The following is a 23,651-nucleotide window of genomic DNA, read 5'->3' as shown; positions in this document are numbered from 1 at the left end:
TGCTTTCCTTTGAGGCCTCTGCACCATTGACTGAATGACGGTATCTACTATCTTAAAATAGAACACATCTCCAAACTCTCCGGCACATTTAATCAAGTAAGGATTAACACTAAGCTCCACAGTTCCTGTTTGTACACGTTGATATTAGGTGAAATATGAGAATCCTGACATAAGCACAACCGTCAGATGTAGTTTCAAGTCTTCACCATCAGGTGGCAGCATCAGAACTACAGAGTTCAGTGTGGATCACAGACCTAGGACTTCTTCGTGTTACTGTCAGTGGACATCACTTATCTTCCCTGCATATAACCAGTTAAGATAAAATTGGTAGAAATTTATGTTTATACCACTGATGGATTTTCAGTGGGATAAACATTTCTCCATGGGCACAAGACAACAAATACCAATTTATAGTATTTTATGTGGAACCAACCCTGTGATGCCCAATAGAATTGATATAGTGTGTTTGAAACGTGGAATAATATAATCTTGTGTTGTTCAAATGAGAAGCCACTTCCGGTTTTTCCTCTTCAATCCGCTGCAGAACACATCTGAAATGAGGAAAGAGCACAAATACTACAAAATAAAACAGGAAGTGAAACATGAAACTGCTAAAAAAACACAACAACTTGACAAGAGACGTGACGACACCATTACCTGTATATGGCCATTTACCTGTATAGAGTAGACAGAGTCGGGAAAGCCCTGAACAACTGTTAACTATGGCTATTTATACGTATTTGAAAGTTGCAGCAGCAAAAAGCACAATTCATTTTCTCTTATATCAACACAGACATTAAAAAGTACAAGGTTGTTTGAAATGTGTTTTTTCATTTTTGAAGATACTCATCTGTTGCTTGAGAGCATTTGTTCTTTTTTCCACGGAGGAACACACTATTTTTCCAGTTATCACATTGCCATTACCCTCCTCAGGAGGATGATGTGGCAAAGGATGACGTGTCTCCTGAATATTTGCCATCGGACGTGAGACTGTACTCTTCGTTTTTAAACACGTGAGTCAACAGTGTGTTTTAGGATCCTTGCTGTAAGATTTCCCTTAAATCCTGTTCATTCCAACTGAGTTGCGCTGATCTCTTTAGCACACACTGAATTTCACGAAATTACATTTCCCCACAATGTGCACAATGAAGTGTGTCCAGGAAAAAGCTTCTGTGCCTCACGGACATTCCTCTTCAAACCTGAGGGAAGCAGACGACTGATGATAATTGTTGCTGTGTCACATATCTAAAGTTTGAAGCCTAAACTAGTTCCATCCAGACTCTTTTTTTTTTTTTAAACCGGGATACCATCTAATTAAATCTTTATTATCTCTTAAGTGTGTGTTTCTATTTATTGCTGAGGTCATGAGAAATTTGGCCGACTGTGCTGCGTTACTGGAAGACCGACAACTGGATAGTGGATCTTCGAGGAGCCACGATGATAGAGAACAGATCTGCAGCTGTTATGAAATCAGTTTGTAGTCGTCTGTCCCCCCCCCCCCCCTTGCTTTGAATGAAGTAATACATTGAAGACATTATCTTTGACATGCTTCAACAGGAGAGTAATTAGCAGCCTGGAGGACATATAATACAGCCATGTTGGCTTCAGGGGATACAACTGCAGGGAGTGTTCAAAAAACAACTTTTCACTTTATTGGACATGGTTTTTATGCCAGTTCTGAGTTTGCTTTAAATATTTCTCCATCATCCAACCCCTTCTTCATTTACCCTCTCTCACCAGTCATACACTCCCCCGCTGCTCTTCCCCTTGACGGGGAAGGAATGCTTGAAGGAACCGTCCAGAGTTATTGCAGAAACCTACACCCTTGGCTTGGATTCCCGCTAAGTGTAAAGGTCACTGTTTCCTCCCACACATAATGGCGGTGTCTGCGCAGTCACTCACACACTGTCCAACCCCCCCCCCCACCCCCCAGCAGCAGCAGCAGCCTCCACATGTTGCATTCCTGCTTCTGCTGCTTCTTATCTGGGTTAACACAAACACAGCGCGGCAGGACTGGGAAGCCTTTTCGGCTCTGCGTGAGCACCACAACTGTCAAAGTCCTCGAGTCTTCACTAACTTCAACCTCTCAGTGGAGAACAATAGAAGTCATGCACCTGGAAATATAATCTTTTTCCCTTGAGCTTTTATGGGCTGCACATCCTGCTCGCTTCAGACTGTAATCAAGGTGTTGCATCTCTGCCGTCTGAGCAAGTGGCTTCTTTCACGGAACAGCATCCCCTTCATATAGGCCTCAGTAATGTAGGCCAGAGGGTTGGCTCATCCACCTCTCTCAACGGAGAAAGAAAACTCCCCCCTTGAGATTGTTATGCTGGCCTGGATTGTGGGTCAATCTCTGACTCAGATGTTATGGGGCCAAAGGAGCCCCTGGGGCTTAGGGGAACATGGTGGGAGGGAAGCTGTCATTAGTTTTATGATACTTTATTGTCTACAGGTCCTTTCGGATCCTGGAGGGTTTATATTTTAAAGTACATGAAAAAAAACGTTTATAAGTTTGTTTAAACTGTATTTCCTTCAGTTAATTAAAGGTCTCACATGCTGTTGTGGTACTTTAAGATTTCTTGCACCACTTGTTGAGTGCGACATGTCGTAGACCCTCAGGCTCGGCCCCCACCTGTGCACCCTTCACAGCAATAGGCCAGAGAGTTACAGTAATGGCCTTGCAAACCAAATTTTAAGCTATTTTATTTTTAAGATTGAACCAATTATAGACCGGAAACATCTGCTGTAAAAAGATTCAGTGCTTTCTTTCTAGAAGCTTCATTTACTCCCCTCAGCTCTTCTTTCCTATACTTGCACCCCCTGTTATATTGAAACCAGGGTTATTCTCGAGGAACATCTGGTTCTAATTAAAGCCTTCTCCCTCCGTACCTCCCTCCTCACACACACGTCATCCCCCCCTCATGGCTCTTTCTCACCACTGTTGTCCTCTCAGTATCTGTCTGTCTCCGTATCCACTCTGCAACTCCTCCAACCTTACGATTCCTTCCCACTCATTCCCTCTCTCTTTCTCCGCCCATTTCACGTTACCTCCCCGTACCCCCCCCCGTCTTTCACCTCTTGCCTCCTGTTTCCATCTCCCTGTCCTGCAGCACTCTGCCTTGCTCTGTGTGAAAGCTGCATCATGATGTATGTGGGCTGCTTCTGGGGTCTCTCCTTGATCCTGTCCCTGAGTTTAGGATGGACGAAAGCTCAGCAGCAGAATAACACCAGGTGAGGTTGCAGTGTGTATAGAATGCGTGTGTTAAATGTCCCGAATGGTGTTGAACTTGATTATTATCTTCATTAATATAACTGTGATGTTTTAGTGGGAGTGGAATCTTTTTAATTTTGACAAAAATCTAGGAATTACTGATTAAAAAAGAGCTAAATCAACTTTTAAATGAAAAATACTCTGAATTCTTTCCTGTCTCTGTCAGTACATTCTTTCCAGAGCACTGTTTGATTGGGCCCAGAGTTGTCGTTTTTGGCTTTTGGCTCATGATGTGAGGCACGCTGACTTTGCAGTGGCTCAGCCACCACAGATGTTAATGCTTTTGGTTCTGCTTGTGGGGTCGAATCAGACCAACTTGGCTCTGACTCTGAACATCTTGGCTCTAATCAGCACGGCGTCTGACTTAGCTTGGGTTCAGAGCTCTACTATAGTAAGAAACTTTTTTTCCACTGAATTTAGTTTTAGTCGTCCAGATTGTTGCAGATTGTCTTCTTTCCACAATATGTTTACTTCTTCAGAGCAGGGGAGAGAGGGCACATGTTTTTCTAACTTCCTCACTTCTAGGAAATGTCTTGAATAATAATAACCTTGCACTTTTGATCCAAAAACAACCCCACACCACAGACTGTAAAAGGCCAAGGGAAAAAAAGTTAAACAACAGTCATATTCTTCTTGGGTCTTGAGCAGGGGCGGACTGGCCATCGGGAATACCGGGGACATCCCCGGTGGGCCGATGGCCGAAAATATAAATCCAACGGCCCATCACTATGATGTACCGGCCCACGCCCATCATCGCATCAGCCCTACAATGGTTGAAACAGCGGCACAAGCGTAATTTTCTCCAAGAGCTATACCTATCTATTCGCACTGACTGCTTTTATACTGCTACTCGCAATCGGTCTTCACACTCATGGTGACTATTTTTCGATTTTTTTTTAAGTGTCTTTTAATATGTGTTTTACAGACTTCGGAAGTCCAAAGTAAGAAAAGATCTCCACCTTATTAATAAACACCTCTAAATTGGTTCTTACACAGCCGAAGTGTAGAGAATTTGGATTTGCATACATACACGCAACGCGGCACCCAGTTATACGCATGCGCACAACCCATGAGGCCCAGCTCTTCGTTGCCTTCGTTGTTTTGGAGAGTGCGAGAGCATGCCGTCGGCACCAAAACGAAAAGGTGGAGCTGAAAAGCTAAGAGATAAAAAGAAAAAATGTCTGGAGAAAGGTGCCTCAAAACATTTAAAAATATCAAATTTCTTTGGAAAACCACCGACTGGTGACAGTGAAAAGGTAAGATAACCCTAACCCCATAGACCGTTATGATCTGGTAAAATAAGCAAGCTGGTGTTGTTGTCAACATCTAGATTATCTATTTTAACATGTTAGCCGTAGTCACTGGCTTACAATTGATGAGCAAGCTATCCATGGTGGTAGTTGTAAATAGGACAATCTTATAATTTCTATTAACCTGTGACAAATAAGTTAACCAGCTAGTTTGTTATGCTAAAATCTAAAATTATAAATAATGTTTATATGTTATCTAGATTGTTAATATGTTATGTAGAGGCGTTGACTTGGCCAAGTATAGCATGCATTTCACAACATATTAAACAAAATGTTAATATGTTATCTAGATTGATGATTCAGCTGCTGGAAGCAGCAGCCAGGGGCATGAGAGCCAAGATAAGAGCCAGGGTACAACGTACACCGTAAGTAACACTTTAATATACCAAGTACAAAAATAGTGTATTTCAATTGAGCAGATGTATTAAGATAAAGTCAGATTAACGAGTTATTAACGACGCTGCAAACCCATTTTAACGACGTCAATGTTTTTCTCGCGAGATTAACGTTCCTTTTGGTCAACAGGCTTGTCTACTTTCTATTGGTAACCTAACTGTTAAGGTTCATTGTTTCTTAAATAAGAGGCCTGGCGATGTTCACAGCAAACTTGAAAAAATGAATTATTAAGCCATGGTTTGACTGCACTATAGGCTGAGTCTTTGTGAAATGTGCACTTTATAATTATATTTTGTAGCGCCCTGTTTGGCAATGTTGTTTTTCAATAAAATAAAACATTTGCATAAAGCAAGCCAATCCACTTTTCCATGTTGATAAGAGCATTACAATAATAGGGACATTCAAAAATTGCGATTAATTGTGTTTAAATATTTTAATAGTTTGACTCATTTCAAGTATATTTATCTAATACACATTGAGTGTACTAACCAATAGTGGAAACTTAATTATAAAAAAGTATTCTTAGTACACTTAAATGTAATGTTTATTAAGTGTAGTTTGCTGATAGTGTTGTGTCAATGGTTTAACATACTAACATGATAAACCTTATTTACCACTCACGTAGGCTGAAGATGACAGTGATAGGGATATCAGCCAGGATGACAGAGAAAGTCAAGGCCAAGAGGATAGGGATAGCAGCCAGGATGACAGAGAAAGTCAAGGCCAAGAGGACAGGGATAGCAGCCATGATGATAGAGAAAGTCGAGGCCAAGATGACAGGGATGATCAAGGGCAAGAAGACACAGAAAGTGAAGGCAAAGATTTTGATTATTTCACCAGGCCGAAGTCAGACACATTTGACCACTTCTTCCGTTTTCACCCACAGCAGAAGGCAGACAAGGCTGTAGTGCAGAGAGCTTTTTTTTGTAAAGACGGCACAAACAGAAAATGGCTTTCATACAGTCAAGAAAAAGAAGCCCTCTTCTGTTCCCTTTGTCTCGCCTTTGCTAATCACACAGAAAGCAGCACGTTCATCACTGGCATGTCCAACCTCACACACATACACCAGAGAGTTGAAGAGCATGAGAAGAGCCAACTACACAGAGGTTGCGCTGAGGCATATTTTCTCAGATCTTCAAGAAGCACGATCCAGGACCTTCTCATGGGACCTCAGATGTCACTTCACAGAGAGCAAGTCCGCAGAAGGCGACAAGTGTTGGAGCGCATTATAGATGTAATAAAGCTCATCGGCAAAAGAGGTTTGAGCTACAGAGGCAGGCAGAAAGAGGCAGCATACACACTGGATGACGACACTATTGACCATGGTAACTTTTTGGAAATAACAGTTTTACTGGGAAAATATGATGTTTGTCTCAAGGAACACCTCACTCTCTGCATCGAAAAGAGCAAGCAGATTCACCAGTCTGGTTCAACAAAAGGTAGAGGTGCCCTTGTCACTCTCCTATCCAAAACGACCATCGACTACATCATCACCACCATTCAACGCCTCATGAAAAGTGCCATCGCTGCTGAAGTCCGGAAATCTGGAATGTACTCGGTCCAGATCGACACCACACAGGACATCACAGCCCATGATCAGTGCTCTGTTGTCATACGGTATGTGACAGACACTGTTCATGAGCGACTAGTTGCTGTGACCAGATGTGAGGCTTCCACTGGGCAGTACTTTGCCCAACTTGTGAATGGCGTGCTGGTGGCCATGGATCTGGATGTGAAGCAGTGTATTGGGAATTCCACCGATGGGGCCTCCAATATGCAAGGCCAATATAAAGGCTTCTCTGCATTGCTCTCTGAAAAGTGCCCAACACAAATCCATGTGTGGTGCTATTCACACATATTAAATCTTGTGCTGACAGACACAACACAGTGTGTGCTGGCAAGTGGCTCTCTTTTTTCTCTTATGAACCACATCGCTGTCTTCTTCAGAGAGTCCTACCAGAGGATGAACATCTGGGAAAAGGAGAGCAAAGACCCAAGACGCAGACGTCTCACCTCTATAGGAGAAACGCGCTGGTGGTCCAAAGATGCTGCTCTGACGAAGGTGTTTGGCTCTTTTGGAAAGCCAGACGGGGCCCTGTATTTTGATGTCCTTCACACCCTCTCAGCCATTCAAGATGGAGAGACCATCAATGCCACGGCGAGAGTAAATGCCCAGGGATACATCGGCCAGCTTCTAAAGTATGAAACTATACTAACAGCTCAGATCTTCCTGCGAATTTTCCAGGTCACTTCACCAGTTTCAAAATATCTTCAAACCAGTGGAATGGACATCCTGACAGCTCATCGGATGGTTGCGACTGCAGAAGCAGAGCTGAAAGAAATGACCAGAGATTTTCAGAGCATCAAGACAGCAGCCGACAAATTCATCCAGTGGGCCAACTATAAAATTGGGGAGGAGAGTGAGGAGACTGAGCTGGAGGTGGAGACCACTCTGCCACAGAAACGGGGAAGAAGGAAAAAATCGATGCCTGGAGAGAGGTCCCGAGATGAGGCTGTGACAGATGCCGAAGCATCATACAAGATTGAGGTTCACAATCGAATAATGGACACAGTCGCAGGAAGCATGCACCAACGTTTCCTCAAGAATGGCACTTTGTATGCTGATCTGGCACTTCTGGACCCAAAAAACTTCAGCCAGGTTATATCCTACGGCGAAAGTTTCCCAGAGGCAGCACTTCAAGAGCTAAGCAAATGTTTGCTGCCATTTGATGACAGAGCAACAGAGGCAGAGTTACAGAGCGAACTCAAAAGTCTGGCACGACAATGGGATAGGCTGAAGTCATCAGTATTTGATGAATACACAACAAAGACAACAGAACCCGGGCCAGAGGATGCTGAAGATGAGGCAGAGATAGTGTACAAAAAGTGCTCATCTTGCAAGGACTGTCCAATCTGTTGCTACCGAGTTCTGAAGCAGTACAACCTCCTGACAGATGCATACCACATCATAGGCCTTGCATACAGGTTCCTGCTTACCCTCTCTGTCACACAGGTAGCATGTGAGCGAAGCTTTTCAACCCTGAAATACATAAAAAACAGGCTCAGGAGCTCACTCTCTCAACAGCACCTGGAGGCTTTTATGTTGATGGCTACTCAAACAGATGTTTTGCAGATGCTGGACAGTGAGAAAATCATTGACGGTGTTGCAGAAAAGAGTGAGCTGCTGCAAAAACTACTCATGTAGTGGGCTTATAATAAAACTGTTATAGTATGGAGTATACTGATATTGTTTTTTATATCTATATATATATATATATATATATATTTATTTATAACCATATATATATATTTATTTATTTATGACCTTAAAGAACCTGGGCTGCTAGTTTAGGTTCTGTTATGTAACTTACTGTTTTGTTATGCACCTTCAGCACCCCTACACACACAAACAATCACACACCCAGCATGCAACACTACTGATACCACTGATGTTCACACCCCATCGTATGTTCTGTTCTATTCATTTCTAATATATTGTTCATACAAATTCTACCCACTGATTCCAGTTTCTTTATTGTGTGGTCTTTCTCTGCTGACATTCATTCCTTAAGGCTTGGTAGTTATACTTGTATAACCATCTGATACTAGCAAAGAGTTAAGCATATTCATCTAGCAAACTATACCTACCTTGGAGTGTTACAATAGCCAATAATCATTTTATTCCATGTGTCCATCCAGGCAAATTGGTGGATCCAAATGTTATTAAAAAACAAACATACATATATGATGTAATTTCTTTGTAATCATCCAAAATAATGTTAAGTGTATGGGTATTTTTCCCAGAAGGCCACTGACTGTTCGATACGCGCGATCCATTGAGTGGGCAACGCGGCTACTTAGTGGGCCGCGCGCCGTGTATTGAGTGGGCCGGTCTGACAGAAACTCCCGGGCCACTTTTTTCCCCCAGTCCGCCCCTGGTCTTGAGTATCCTGTTGGCAAGAGACTGAACGAGGAAATGCTCCTTCTGTGAAATGACTGTTGATATTAAGTCAGATTTGCGACTTTAGGAGGCAACAGAACATATAACAAGAAGTGGCGCAATAACTATGAGGTTAGAAAAGTCTGGAAAATGAGCTTCAGCTTTTTTTTGTCGGTAAAAACATATATCAAATCCAGCCTTGTTAGCTCCTGTTGGATCAAGCAACACTGAATAAACCAGCTAGAGGCTGCTGCTGTAAATACACAGTTCATTGACACAGTGTCTGCTCTGGTTCAGCTTAAAATCCTTACCCTGCACATTCCACAACAAACCCAGCTTGGTTAATTACTCAGTATGGAAGTGAATACACAGTGTTTAACTCCTGTTGAGTAGAGCCGCAACAGAGACAGACTGCGTGTTTGCTTTTTATATATAATTATGCGATCTTTAGAAGCAAAATATTGAAACAGGAATCTAATGTCCATGCAGATTAAAGGTAATAAAACAAACACTTGCTAGCTGGTTAGCCAGCTACAAACAAATTCATATGAAACTCAGTGCCATTGTGAAAATAAGATTCTTAACAATGTATTTCTGATTTCTAAAATTTTTGATTTATTTGTTTATTCTATTGATGATTTATTTTATAAATACTTATGTAATGTTGGACATTTTGGGACTCAATACATCAATCAGACTTTTAAAATAGGTCTCAAAGACAGTAGCAGAGACCGGCTACTTCATTTTCAATATTCTATTTTAACAGTGTAGGCAGACATAACGTGCAAATTAACCATGATCAGAGGAGACAGGAACAATAAAGAAACATGGATATAATTAAAAAAGTAAAGTAAAAAGCGGCAAGTTGGGGGTATTTCAGAGTGCTTGAAAGTGATCTGAATTAAAAGACACGCTCTGCTTAAGAAAGTTGTTCTAAAGAGAGTTGAGAGGTTCGGTGAACTTCTGTTCACTGTCCTCAGTTGTGTCCCTCACTGTCTCCCTGTCTCCCTCAGGCCTGTGTTCCACTGTGGAGGCGACCTGGTGGCAGACTCAGGGTTCGTCGGCAGCGAGGGCTTCCCAAGCTTCTACAAACCAAACAGCAAATGCACCTGGAGAATCACTGTGAGTCAGTTCCACCGCTGCATGTTGATATCCTGACTCCCTCCTCACCCCGTCTCTCAGTGTCTGACTCATGTAAACTTTGGTTTCCAGGTTCCCGAGGGAAATGTGGTCACGCTGTCCTTCCGCATTTTTGACCTGGAGGCCGACTCACAATGTCGTTATGACTATCTGGATGTTTACAATGGCCATTCCAACTTGGTGCAAAAACTGGGTCGCTTTTGTGGAACTTTCCGGCCCGGCTCTGTCATTTCTACCACAAACACCATGATGCTGGAGATGGTGTCTGATGCGGAGACGCACAGCCGAGGGTTTGTGGGCTTTTTCAGTGGAACCAAACCGTATAGCGATGGTACGTGGTCACGATTTAGATTAAACATTTTCCTTTTGTCTTCCTTGTAGTTATATTATGTTGTTGATGCGAACATGCCTGAAAAGCTTCACACATACATTTTATAATTTGCTTCAAAAAATAAATAAAACCAACTCACATATTTAGGCTTAGCATATATATTAATTTATTTTCCTATTAAATAGTTAATGTAGGTTAAGTAAAGACCAATCAAACAGTTCTTCCTGTGTTCTTGACCAAGCTTTTGAGACAATGTTGATTTTTAACTAATAGGTTTTTTATGGTTAAAGGAATATTTCAACATTATTGCAAATCCTCAATATTTCAGAAGACTTTTGATCGATTTCTTTATAAAGTAATTTACTTAAAGCTCCATCTATCAGTTACAAGCCAATTGGATGCCAGGATGTCAATAAAAAAAGACTGCAGCGTATCTGGATGTGAATTAATTCACCGTTATTATCAATTTACAAGCCTTTATTAACGTTGAATAAGTTTTATGATTCCAATATTGTGATTTTAAATGACCTAACATTTTCGTATTTATGCTACATAATCTGTAAATATCAGTATTAACGGCTACAATGAGTAATTTGTCAAAATTATCAAACCTCTATGAACATTTTCAAATGTGGAACAAAATAATTCAGGATTTTGTTGAGCCATAACATAAACAAGTGAAACTCCTGTAATGTTTGCAATACACAGAATCACACGTCTTGTGTAAAGAAGAAAAGTAACTTCCAGATTATGAGTGTGATTGATGTGTTCTATAATAAACAATGGAACCAAGTTTAAAAAGTATTTCAAAGTGAGTGAACACAAATGATTATTTCCATAAGATTCATTCTTATCTTCATTCATTATGCTCATGTGCATCGTGTTTCAGACCAACTGTTCTGTGGTGGGAAGATAACAAAAGCCCAGGGAGAGATCATGACGCCCAACTGGCCTGACAAGAAATATCCACCAGGAACCAGCTGCTCCTGGCTTATCACTGTGGAGCCTGATATGGTTGGCTGCACACCCACTCCCAGCATGGAAACATTTAATTATCAAAGCCTTTACAAGGACGACTCTTCAAGTGAACATTAAAAAGTCACATTTCTGTGTTTGTTTAGGTGATCCAGGTGACGTTTGATAAGTTCGTCCTGGAGCCTGACACCTACTGTCGGTTTGATTATGTGGCTTTCTTCAACGGTGGAGCGAAAGACGATTCGCACCTGATTGCAAAATACTGTGGTGATCAGGCCCCGCAGTGAGTAACAATCATTTTTAAAGCTCTATATTGATCATTTCTGTACAACTATCCACTTACACCATGGCCATTTCCTGTTTCCTGTGCAGACCATTCATCACAAATAGCAACGTGCTACTGGTCCAGTTCGTGTCCGACCTCAGCGTGACGTTTGACGGATTTCTCGCCTACTACACCAGCGTCCCTCGTGGCTCTCAGATCACACCAGTAGACTCTGGAGCTGGTACGAGGACAATACCTCTGAAACCTGCGGTGAAACCTCCTGTGCTCAAACGTCCAGCCGCTACCCGGCCGCCGCCTGCCCCCACCGCCAAGTACGTGCCACCTCCTCCCCCGGAGCCCGCGGAGAGACCCAGACCGGTCAAGCCTACGAGAGGCCGCGGACAGGACAGCACGGGCCAGGACAGGAGGGTGCCAGCCACAAGGCCGAACGGAAAGAGGCCTGGTGAGTGAGGTCATGTGAACGTGGGTGCATCCATGAACGGAAGGTGTCTGCATCTAATTCGCTTTTTTGTGTCTTCTTCATGTTTCTAGTGCCTCAAAACCCGCTGTGTGCCCAAGCCTGTAAAAGAGATGGAACCATCAAGACGAGCTTCTGTGCCAGTGAATTTGGTAAATGTCCTCATGTTCGTATGTACAACAATTAACCAATCAGATGCTGTGTTCTGACTGAGTCCTCCTCTATCCAGTGATTACAGGGAAGGTGACCTCGCTGGCCCCTGGGCCCCGTGGCACTGTTCGGGTTAGCGTGTCCATTATCAAGACCTACAAGGCAGGTCGGCTAACCATCACACAGGTGGGAGAAACCATGTCGGTCAGGCTGGTGTCCCAGTGCAAGAAGTGCCCGTTGCTCCGGAGAGGTACGTGCTTCTCGGAATCCCAGACGCCCGATAGGTCAATAACGTAACACTGATCCAACTCACTTCTTTTCACTTTTCTCTCCGACAGGTGTCAACTACATTATCATGGGTCAAGTGGATGAAGAAGGACATGGCACCCTGGCCCCTGGTGCATTCACAGCTCCCTACAAAGCCCCACATCACAAACTATTGATGAATATCAACAACCAGCCCTGTTAGCCTCACTCCCCCGTCGAGGATATGATGCCGACATATCACACACACACAAGTCCAGAATATTCACTGTGAAATACAGATCTATTGAGGCACAACACTGCAGTAAAACATAATGCAATTTTTACCCAACACTTAATGCAAATACATTGTTTTATTGAAACACCTACCAAACCTTGTGTTTGTAATTTATAAATGAATAAAGGTTTTATATCTCTTTCACGTGGTATGGCTGAAGAATCATTACTTTCGCTTTAACCCTTTAATTCTCGAACTTCGACGGTCTGCACTATGTCCCAGTCTCCATCTTGTGGATTAAAAGTGGAATAACATCCAAGCTCAACTTGGTCTCATTTTGATTTAAATCCAAGAAACCATTAGTCCTGTAACCTGTACTCGTGATGTCAAAAGTTATATCCAGGTTAAAACATTGAATGAAATGAGTTCACTATTATGGATTCAAATTTGCAAAAAGTTCATTCTGACAATTAACAGGGTTTGAAATCAAAAAAAGTTGAGTACTACGATAGTTTTGGTTTCGGCGATTACCTGGGGCCGGTTTTTCAAAAGTAATCTGATCGGATTACGGCTATCGGATTGGATCAAATCTTGAAAATGGGTATTTCAAAAGAAAAAAAGGATTCAGAAATTGGATTGGATCACGTAATCTAATCTTGTTGTTGATCCGGATCAAATCTTGAGTTTGGGTTTTTCAAAAGTTTTTGGTAGGATTGGGATAATTTTGATCCCAAAAATCTGGATTAAACTGATCCCAGCAGGAGGGTGGATTCATGGTGGATATCAGTAATAAAACTAGGTAACTAAAATTGGTTAGTTAAATAATACAACATTTATATCATGCATTTTACAGTATTTATATTTATTCATCAATTTCACTTGAATGTGTTAGGTGCCATTATAGGTCATTGGTAGGATCTTTTAGTTCTGCCAAGGGTGGTGAAGTGACTAGTAAAATGAAGAAGGAAATTTGGGCTGAAATCACACAACATGTGAATGCAATGGGGTTTGGCCAGAAGAGGACAACAGAGCAACTAAGATTTCAATGGAAGAATCTTAAGGCCAGGGCAACAAAAGACCACGCTGAAGCCAAGAACAGCCAAACAGGCAACAACCCATATAAGAGGGGTGAATACACAGACATAGTCCTTGATATTATTGGAGGTGAAAATCGGAAGCTCTGCATGGGATCCAAGATGTTGCAGAGGATGGTGAGCCTGTGATGACAGCAGAAAGTGAGCCTTCTTCAGAAAAATGTATTCTTAATCTCAGCCCTGTAATCGAGGGAGAAGGTCAATCACAGGTGGAGCCAGAAGGCCTAGTTCCCACAGGACCCCCAGAGAGAGGCTCAAAGCACCCAAAGAAAGATGACGCCTATAAGGTACTTCTGCAAATAGAGACTGAAAGGGCAGAAGTACAGATCCATCTAGCAGAGGAACAGCTTATTCTTGCCCGACTGCAGCAAACCAAGGCCAGACTTGAGATCCGCCTCCTAAAGGCCAAGCTTGGACAAGCTGGTCTCTCCACAGCAGACGAAGCAGATGATGATGATGAAGAAGAAGGAGAACTCATAAGAAGAACTACTCAAAACAAGAACTAAGAAGTAATTTATTTTGTTAAGTATTGGACATTTAAGCCTTTTTTTATCCAGTTCAATTCAATAAATCTTTGTTTGAAACCTGTTCGAAACATCCATAATGTATTTGTGAGTAAAGTATGTATTTATTTATTTATTTGTTGTAGGTCTCAGATGAGTGGACTGCCTGTTTCCAAGAAATGGACAATGAAGGGGATGTTTATATCGTTTGTTTGCTGTTCCGTTCAGTCCTATTTTCTGTTCAAATAAAGCATATTGGAGTGACCCCACACTATTCTACCTGTTGTTCTTTACATAGCTACATTGCGATAGTCCCATTTCGACCACAGATAATCCAGATTTGGTAATCCTGAAAAATTTGAATCCGGATAGGTTTTCCATTGTATCTGAAGACTTACCCAGATAAACAACTGTAATATTTATTCACTTGTCAATATGATAAGATTACTTATTTGCTGCTTTTTCTATGTTTGAAAAAATACAGGGCATGGTGTGACGGAACTTATAACAAAACAAACTAATAAATAAAGTTTATAATTGAATGTTATTTCAAGACACTGCTTACAAATTAAAATTACTGTTAGAATTGAGATATTATTGATTAAGTACATTTAAACACTTTTGCTAAAGTACATTTTTATTTAAAATTGATCCTCTGATTTAATAAAAATATTTAGTTGTAATTTCTAATATCCACCAGTAGAGGTATGTAAAGGTCAAAAATACATTCAAGCTCCTCTGAGCCTCTTTCCTCTACAGAAACAATTATTATGGTTTCAATTGGAATGTACAATTACTTTTAAATAACTTTTTAGTAGGCAGAAACACCATTTTTTAAAGAATAAATAGAGTATGACGTGGTCTACAATCTAAATCAAAGTACAAATTTTAGCTTCTTATATCACTGTTTATTTACAGAGTGCAGTGGTGGAAAGTTGCCAGGTAAATTTTTTCAAGTACTGCACCTAGTTTCAGTTTGGAGAAGTTTTAACTTAACTTAAGAGTTTCCATTGTATTTTACTTTACAGCTCTACTACATATGCAAAGAATATATTGCACTTTTTACCTCACTACAATTATCGGAAAGCTTTCGTTAATAATTAGTCATACAAAATGTAAACAACAAAGGTATGATTTACTATATCTACTCTAAAATATAGATAAAGTTGCTTATTTGTGGTAAACACAATAGGATACAGACTGAATAAATACATCATAGTGATATCACATGCTAAGATGACAGATGTACCACAGTACTCTATATCTACATGAATCTTGAACACTGACAGTGTTGTCACTTGTTTGAATGTTTATGTTTAATCAGAATTATCAACATGTGGAAATGTTTTCCCGTTAAATGATGTGTCTTTACAGTCTTTACAACAGAAGCTGTAATCCTACAGATTTGGAATAATGATGCTTGCAACCATATGTGCACACTTATTGTGTTTATTAAATCTGTTCAGTGCACTTTATATTGATGTATTTTGAAGGAAAAACACAAAATTCAGCTCGCAGGTCAACCAACACTGTTTTAAAAAGTATAAAAAATACATGTGGAAAAGTATACAAAGGCAATATCGAATTCCAAACAATCACTTTAAATGATTATGGATTTTTACAATGGCTGTATAGAGGTACAGTGGCAATTTGCATTCGAAAAAAAAAGCTAAACTCAAACAAAATGACTCAATGGATACATCTTACAATCATTTAGACATTCCTCCTCTCCGCTCCTCCCCTTTCTTCTCCCCTCCTCCCCTACACCCATATGCTGCCCTTTCCCTCCCTGTCTGAAGCCCCCTGCTGACCACAGCAGCCTCCCCCGTCAGACTTCCGGTGGCGATGGACGGGCAGGTTCTTGTAGACGGCACGGCTGTAGGGGATGAAGCACATGCCCAGCTGGAGGTGTCGGGCCAGGCGACAGTAGGCCGCCAGGGCCAGGACCAGCAGAGGGGTGAGCAGCAGGAAACCCACAACCAGCAGGGCCACGCAGCCGCCGTCATCCAGCACGTCTGAGCAGTACAGAGATGTTCCATGGGGCTGCACCTGGAGGAAGAAAATGGATGGATAATGCCATGGTTACTAATAATCAAGCTGTGAACAGGTCAAAGGTCACAGGTCCTACACTTTTAACATTTAACTTATCTTGCAAAATCCAACAATTGATTCATAGCTATTTTATCTTAACCCAAAAACAAACACTGCCATCACATAATACAGAAAGCCGGCTAATGCAGAAACACTACCCAGCAATCATCACACACTACATCTATAAATGCAAAACCCTGCACACACAAAAAATATTTACACAAAAAATGACCAAAAATATTTACTTTAGGATATTTGCACATTCCTGCACTTTATTAAAACTTAGATGTAAACATGAAAACCTGAAGGAAAACAGACTGCACTATATGATTTCATAGTTTGCATTACATCACAGGCAATGCTCACAGTTCTGAACAATGTAAAAATCCTTTTTGCAGGATCCAGCTTGGAAAAGATTCCACACCTACATCATCACACTCTGTCTCCATTTGCAGGAGATCTTCCTGGATATCAGGTTTCGTACAAACACTTTCCACTAGCAAACTGAGAAAAAGTATTCCGTGGGGTTTAGGAAGGGAGAGTACATGGTGGAAGGCAAATATCCAGAGTCAAAGATGACATTATTGTCACAAATGACAACATGAACATGATGCTCTGCCTGTTCATGACCTCTGCTCATGTCTGATTGATTGATAACGTTTAGTGTTGTATGGTCCCTAAAGTAACCACCCCATTCAGTTAGAGAATGGGGTTTAGTGTCTTATTCATTCAGAAAAGCCCCCAACTTATACCCTAGTTCCATATTTCACACTACATTTTGGGAGGTTTTGTTGGTTTAGTGTGGTCATACTGGAAACCTAATCATCATCAAGTGAATTTAGAAAATCTCTGTATGGTTTATGTTATGGTCCCACAATGCACTGCATTATGGAAGTGGAGCAGCTTAGTGACAGCTGCAAAAAATTTGAGTTAAGCCCCAGGAAGATCCAGAAAAACAGCATCAAATCTCAAGAAAAACATTTTTCTTTCTCCTTGTGCAGTTCGTTCACAGTCTGATTGACAGTCTACATCACTTCCTGCTTCAAAACATTTCTTAATTTCAGAGAGCATTTATTCACAAACTACTGCTTTTCATTCTGCAAGACATTTCCAAGAGAGACCATTACCGTGGAGTGGCAGAGGAAGCCGAATATGACCATAGTCAGAGCAGGGGTGAGGATGGTGCCGAACACGATGGAGGCCAGCACGCCGTTGATCAGGGCGATGATGAGATTCTGGGCAGTGACCAGCACAGAGCAGGCCCAGCAGTCCAGAGAGCCCCTCAGCTCCAGGGGGGAATCAGCAACCTCGCTGCCGCCCAGCGAGTACGGAGGCGGCACCACGACCCCTGACCCCACTCTGGAGGGGGAGCGTGGCTCAGAGGGGGCCGTCTCGGACATCGTCTTCTCCAGCGTCCCGTTCAGAGACAGACTCATCTTCTTAGTGGTCTGAACTGCAGGGAAAAGACACAAAACAGATTCATCCCAATAGTGTTGTGTAGTGAGTCGACTCTATAATCTGGATTATGGTGACTTAATTTGAACCTGGCTATCAGGATAAGAAGTTGACATTTGGAGAAAAACTGCAGAAAGAAAATTTCTGTTTCACAATGTGGATATACTCTGTTTTCATCATAGTAATATTTGAATTATTAAAGCGCCTCTGATGACATAAAACACCCATTTTTTTCCTGCTGCTCTAAAATTCTCTCTCCATGTCCTGATTTCTTTTGACGTCCATTTAAAAAACATGAAAAGCTGTTTGTCCATTGAGTAATGACCTTGTTGAATAATGCGGTGAAAGGCGTGGCAAGTCAACACAGATAACTGCACAGCTTTAAGTGGGAGGAAATGGGCTCAACAGACCCCACCTCCAAACTGCAGGATAACCACCACCCAGAACAATGAGTCCACAGCAGCTGGAAAACTCTAAGAAGTCGAATCAGTAATCACTGATGTGGGTGTCAGAACAATGTTTTGACTTTGAAAGAATGAAAGCTGTGCTACAGTTTTTTTTTAACATTCACGTTTAATTCATTCGAACTCTGTGACTTAAAGGAAATTCCCCATGTGATGAGAGAACGACAAATTCCTCTATTTCCTGCTGTTTTCAGTTGTGTGAGCAGCTTCTGTGTGAAACCATGTGAACAACACATGTGTTTCTGTCAATGACACTTTATGCAAATGACGGCAATGTGCACCGCCCCCCTCCATCATCAGTTCACTGTTGGGTGATGTCATAGGATTGTTTGCAGCAACCGACGGCCTATAGGAAAAACCTTTTCAAAAAGTTCCTTACTCTTCCTGGCGTCTTCTTGCATTCCTGAAGGGGCTCTGTGTGTGAGCGCGTGTCAGCCTCCAGCATGGAGCGTTAACATTTTCCTTATGATGAAATCATCAATTTTTGTTCCAAGATTGAATCCACCTCATCAAAATTCACAAATCTCCACAGTCACAGAAATGGTGTCAAGATCATTCTGGGAGTATAAGAAGTATATACTAATTCATTCAAGTAAATTAGCCACTTCAATAAGGATCAGGATTGGCCCTCTCCAACACAGCGAATGAATAAAAGACAAATACTGTTGATCCACTTACTGTGTGGTATAAACCTGATGATGTGTCCTCCTGCAGTTCAATGACGGCAGCAGATGATGGGACTCAGAGACCTGTGGAGCGGTGAGTGGTTGGAGACAAAGAGAATTTCAAGAATTTCCTCCTGATGTATGTCTTCTCCGGATCTTGAGGGTGGTCTCCAAGTGAAAGTTGAGATTCGAATACTTACTACCTTTTGAGTTTTCTGGTCAATTTGCAAAAAGGCAAACCAGAAAAAAAAATCTTCAGGTACACGCCCGCTGTTGTAAAGTTAAGCTTCCACTCTTCAGAAAGGAACTCCACAGACCTGAGGCAAACTCTGCTTTCCCACTGGCTTCAGCGCTTCCTTTCCTGACATTCTGCTTCCTCACTCCGACTCCAGTTTGAGATATGATTAAGTGAGCGAGTGTGTGTGTGAGTGTGTATCCTGTGTTGCCTTGAACGTGAATGCACAGAGAGCAGGCTGGGCTGTGTTACAGACTGCTGTTTCTGGTGGGCAGGGGAGCGGTGGAGGGGTTTGTGTGATAACCCCCTGGAACCAGGGGGAGGGAGGAAGAGTGTTTATTTGGACAGATTAGAGGAGGCAGGGTACGCTGCTGCCCACTTTACACCCTCACAGAGAACTTTCTCCACTTCACTGGTGGGGTGGGTTCAACTTATAAACAAGCTGAGCTGTTTTTTATTAACTTTAAAGATTTTATAAATTAAAAAAATACCTATAAAACTACTCTAACCCAAACCCTGACCTAGACCATGCCAGAAAACTTTATTAAAAACGTACAAACATTGCAGATGAGTGAAAATGACGTAGAGTTCAATTTAGATATAAAAAAATATCAGAACGAATAAAACATACATTATGTGTGTTTATATTTAAAAATAAATAAATATATTTGTTTTATTATCTTTAGTTGTAGTTACATATTGCACTTATATGTATAGCACTTGGGTTTTTTGAATACTAATTGTACTAATCTTACATGATTCTTGATGTTCTGGGCTTGTACCCTCAGGGTTTAATGCACTTAAAGTCGCTTTGGATAAAAGCGTCAGCTAAATGATACGTAATATGTAATGTAATGTCAACAAATTATACATAACATAAATATTAAGGAGAGAAAAGAAAAGAAAGAGAGGGAAACTGTTTCTTATTGTTTATTGAAAATTGTATTGGAAATTTGCAAATTTTCTTTTGTTTTTGTCAGTATCTATAAGTGACCATGACAGATCCATCACCCCCAACACTCTGCTGATGTCGACCAATGAGACAGCCACTCAGCAGAATCACAGCGCTGTGAAGTAATAATAAAAAAGGTAAAAGGGCCAGCCAGAGCAGCTGGAGATTGGCTTAGAGGCAGGAATGACAGGGCGCTGGCCCTTGACCTTTTGATGAAAAACAGAGCTCCGCTTTCAGAAAACATAAGGAAATGAGGATGGGGGAGAACATGGACTCATTTGGCGCGGGAACGAGTCTATCATGGGACTGATAAGAAACCTGAGGGGCTCAGTTCAAAGGGGGAAATTAGTATTTTGATATGAAGTTTTTCTCATCTCACTCTGGGCATCTGTGTTTATTTATCTTCACTCAGGGGTAGATATATATGCTCCCCGGAGAGAATCGGTGCATTTGAAGATTTGGTACGAGGAACAAGAGCCTGTGGCATGTTAGCGTTCATGGAAAAAAACTCAAAACTAAAAAAGGTCGGAGCAGTGATTCTGCCCCTAACAATACCACAGAGTGTGTTGTTTGTATGTGTATGTCAATGTTTGAGGGGGTGGTAGAGGAAGAGCACTCTTCCTGTCCTTGGAACCAGGATATCCGCTGCTGTGTCCACACACACATTGCAATGAGATGTCCCTCTGTCTCCACATTTAGTAATCTCATGTCCTCCAACCCTGGCGACTAAAATAAATGGCAAACGTAAAAACTGGGAAGAGACGCGAGGTGAATGACTCATAACCTGGTTTTTATGATTGACAATAGATGGATGTTCAGTATGACGGTGTCCCACCCTCATTACTTCACTCAAACCATCCAGGGCGTAATAATGGCTAAAAAAAATAAACAAACATATAAACGACAGACAAAGATTATAACTCAGATTATTTTCAGTTACTTTCTGGATTACTTTCTCCTTGAGGAGATCGGTCAATGGAAACCCCCTTGATCTCATTTAAATCTCTCTTTAGGACAAATGTTTATTGGTGTTCTTACTCCTATAGTTACCGAATATTTTCAATGTTTTATTGCATTTATTTTCTACAATTTTCTTGTGGTTTTGCTCTTCCGTTGTGTGATCTTCAAATAATTGAAAGGTGCCACATAAATAAGGTTTATGATTATGATTAAAATTGTGACCTGCTACTTTCACAAGATGGTATCAGAAATATGGTGGGAAAATTACAGTACGAAGCTTCTTAATCAAATTGGTCAAGAGAGGCCACCCAGTGGTCAGCAGACCAAGGTGCAGCTGACAAACATGTGGTCAAACTGAAGGAAATCACCTGTGGCATGAGAGGACACAGACAGGGAGGATGAATCTAGGCTCCTTCCAACAGGAAGACAACGCACATGATCTCTACTTTTGCCATACAGCCTTTCCCCATTTGAATTAATCAAAATCAATCAATCAACCAATCAAATGTTATTTACGGCCCGTATTCTGTCTTTAAGCCTTTGCTAGAGTGAAGATAAATTACCAACACTCTTAAAAGGGGAAGTAAAACACAGAAACCTCAGGGAGAGTTGGAAGTGAGTGATCCCTCTACCAGGACGGACAGAAGTAAAACAGATGTTGCATGTAACAGAGCACATCAACACAATAACAACTTTACTTGGGTTGAATCAATGTTTTGTCTTAACTTCTTTCAACTGACCCCAAGCCAAGCAGCCATATAAAAACAAACCGCAAAAATATGGAGACTTAAATTCGTTTTTGAAGACTGTTTTGTACAATAAAGATGTTGGATACATTGTTGTTGCACTGCATACTTTCCCGTTCTTCCTGTGTCACACAGAAATATACAGAAATGTATTCGCTGTAAATAAATAAATATTTTTTAATTTCTGTAGCATCTACACATGACTGACTTAAATACACTTAATACAAAATGTTATGATACTGTAAAACCATACATGTTTTCAGTTTAATTTTCTTATTGAGAATAGAAAACAGCTACTTTTGTTGTATTCAACACGTTGCCACTGTCTCTAGGTTTTGGGTCAGCAGCCACATCTGACATCCTCCATTCAAATGAATATTGTGAACAATATGTCACATGTAATCATCTTTGAATGAAGTTAGTAATCAGGAAGCAGATGTATGTTAAATATATACATTTTTGGGGTTTCTCTAGTCAAATTAGTCTTTGAGTTAGTGAGAGAAATGCAGCTAGTTGTGTATTTACAGGCCTGTGTTGATATACAATCCTGCGGCCCGGGTTGTAAAAGGTCTCAAGGTTTCAAAACAGCAGTTCACCAACAAACGGGTGACGTCAGAGCTGATTGCTTGGTCTGTGCATTTCTGTCAGTGACGGTTCCTGTTTACAAATCACCCTCTTCAACCCCGCTCGGCGTCCTCTCATGCCCACCCCTCCCCCCCCCCCTCCCCATTGTTTCCATTCAGTTCTCCTCACATATATTTTTATCACGCGCAGGTTCATCAGCAGCACTTCCCTCCACGTCAGAGAGGGCTGTCTGCTCAGTGACGGCAGTGATGATGAACACAGGGCCGGCATTGTCCGCTTCGTCAGTTTCCTGGACACCTTGGCTGTGTTGCCAGGCAACATCGTCTCGGCGCTGCTCATAGGGAGGATAGGAGTGGTTGAGGACGGGAGGTAAGAGGTGTGCAGGGACACATCACTCAAGGATCCTCCATGTGCAGCAGTGACTTTTGACAGATAAGAAAACTGGCTGCAAGATCAGAAACACTTTCCTCCACCTCGCCAACCATTGGTTGGAAGTTCGAGACACAGATCTCATTTGCTGCTGTGAAGCTGCTTGCTGTCAATACATAATGAAGTCAGTCTGCATGAGAGGTTTGATGAGTTCCAGATCTCCCGGTGAGACTTCATGATTAATAAATCTAGTTTGGAAGTATTGCATAAATAGCTGAAAGCCTCCCTTCTTACGCAGCGAAAGTGTCAAAAGTGCTGATGTGAGCACATAGTGGTTAATGACGTCTGGAGGAGTGAGAGTGGAGATTTATGCAAGTTTAACCTGGGACTGAGACAAAAATGCATGAAGGATCTGGAGAGACAAGCCTTATTGGACTTCATCCATAGTTTATCATATGCGCTTTAGAGGTTAGTCACAACCCAGACGGTGTTATAGTTTTTCTTAGACGCTTTTGGTAAATGGTGCCATTTTGAGTGACAGTTTTTCAGAGTTTGATTAAGGCAACAAAGCCCTCCAGTTGTTTTCTCCTTGTCCTCTGACAGCAATCGCTCAAACATGATTGCCCCGCTCAGCGTTGCCTCCTGTGCTCACTGTTGTGCTCTACCACTCTGACAAGAGGTCGACAATGTAGCTCTGCCCTGAAGTCTCCTGACACTGTGACGATATGGTTGATGGTGCTGCATGATGGGTTGAATTGGTGAAGATGAAATCCTTGGTGGTGAAGCAGGTTTCTC

General features: G+C 41.5%; 2 protein-coding genes across 2 annotated transcripts; one reads left to right on the top strand and one right to left on the bottom strand.

Annotated features, from left to right (window-relative positions):
• The first annotated feature begins 2,945 nt into the window (after positions 1 to 2,945).
• pcolcea (procollagen C-endopeptidase enhancer a) lies at positions 2,946 to 12,941 on the top strand. Its single transcript, XM_053441312.1, has 9 exons — positions 2,946 to 3,231; positions 9,931 to 10,039; positions 10,130 to 10,388; positions 11,278 to 11,402; positions 11,510 to 11,646; positions 11,736 to 12,091; positions 12,181 to 12,258; positions 12,336 to 12,506; positions 12,595 to 12,941. Exons 1-9 carry the CDS (start codon positions 3,143 to 3,145, stop codon positions 12,723 to 12,725), a joined length of 1,455 nt encoding a protein of 484 aa, XP_053297287.1. The 5' UTR covers positions 2,946 to 3,142; the 3' UTR covers positions 12,726 to 12,941.
• A 2,824-nt stretch (positions 12,942 to 15,765) lies between these two features.
• On the bottom strand, positions 15,766 to 19,567 carry tmem88a (transmembrane protein 88 a). The gene is made up of 4 exons (XM_053441311.1): positions 19,213 to 19,567; positions 19,023 to 19,093; positions 17,553 to 17,878; positions 15,766 to 16,383 (listed from the first exon to the last, which is right to left on the bottom strand). Exons 3-4 carry the CDS (start codon positions 17,859 to 17,861, stop codon positions 16,096 to 16,098), a joined length of 597 nt encoding a protein of 198 aa, XP_053297286.1. The 5' UTR covers positions 17,862 to 17,878; positions 19,023 to 19,093; positions 19,213 to 19,567; the 3' UTR covers positions 15,766 to 16,095.
• Positions 19,568 to 23,651: the final 4,084 nt, after the last annotated feature.

This window comes from Pleuronectes platessa, chromosome 15 (assembly GCF_947347685.1).
Source record: "Pleuronectes platessa chromosome 15, fPlePla1.1, whole genome shotgun sequence".
NCBI classification, from domain to species: domain Eukaryota; kingdom Metazoa; phylum Chordata; class Actinopteri; order Pleuronectiformes; family Pleuronectidae; genus Pleuronectes; species Pleuronectes platessa.
This window is presented reverse-complemented; position numbering and strand designations above follow the sequence as displayed.

What these genes read in the sequence shown, in the direction of transcription:
- pcolcea (XM_053441312.1), top strand. Translation starts at nt 3,143, where the DNA reads ATGATGTATGTGGGCTGCTTCTGGGGTCTCTCCTTGATCCTGTCCCTG. An exon ending in AATGCACCTGGAGAATCACT is followed by an intron (nt 10,040 to 10,129) that starts GTGAGTCAGTTC and finishes TTTGGTTTCCAG; the next exon opens with GTTCCCGAGGGAAATGTGGT. An exon ending in GCCGAACGGAAAGAGGCCTG is followed by an intron (nt 12,092 to 12,180) that starts GTGAGTGAGGTC and finishes TCATGTTTCTAG; the next exon opens with TGCCTCAAAACCCGCTGTGT.
- tmem88a (XM_053441311.1), bottom strand. Translation starts at nt 17,861, where the DNA reads ATGAGTCTGTCTCTGAACGGGACGCTGGAGAAGACGATGTCCGAGACG. An exon ending in GCTTCCTCTGCCACTCCACG is followed by an intron (nt 16,384 to 17,552) that starts GTAATGGTCTCT and finishes TTCTTCCTCCAG; the next exon opens with GTGCAGCCCCATGGAACATC.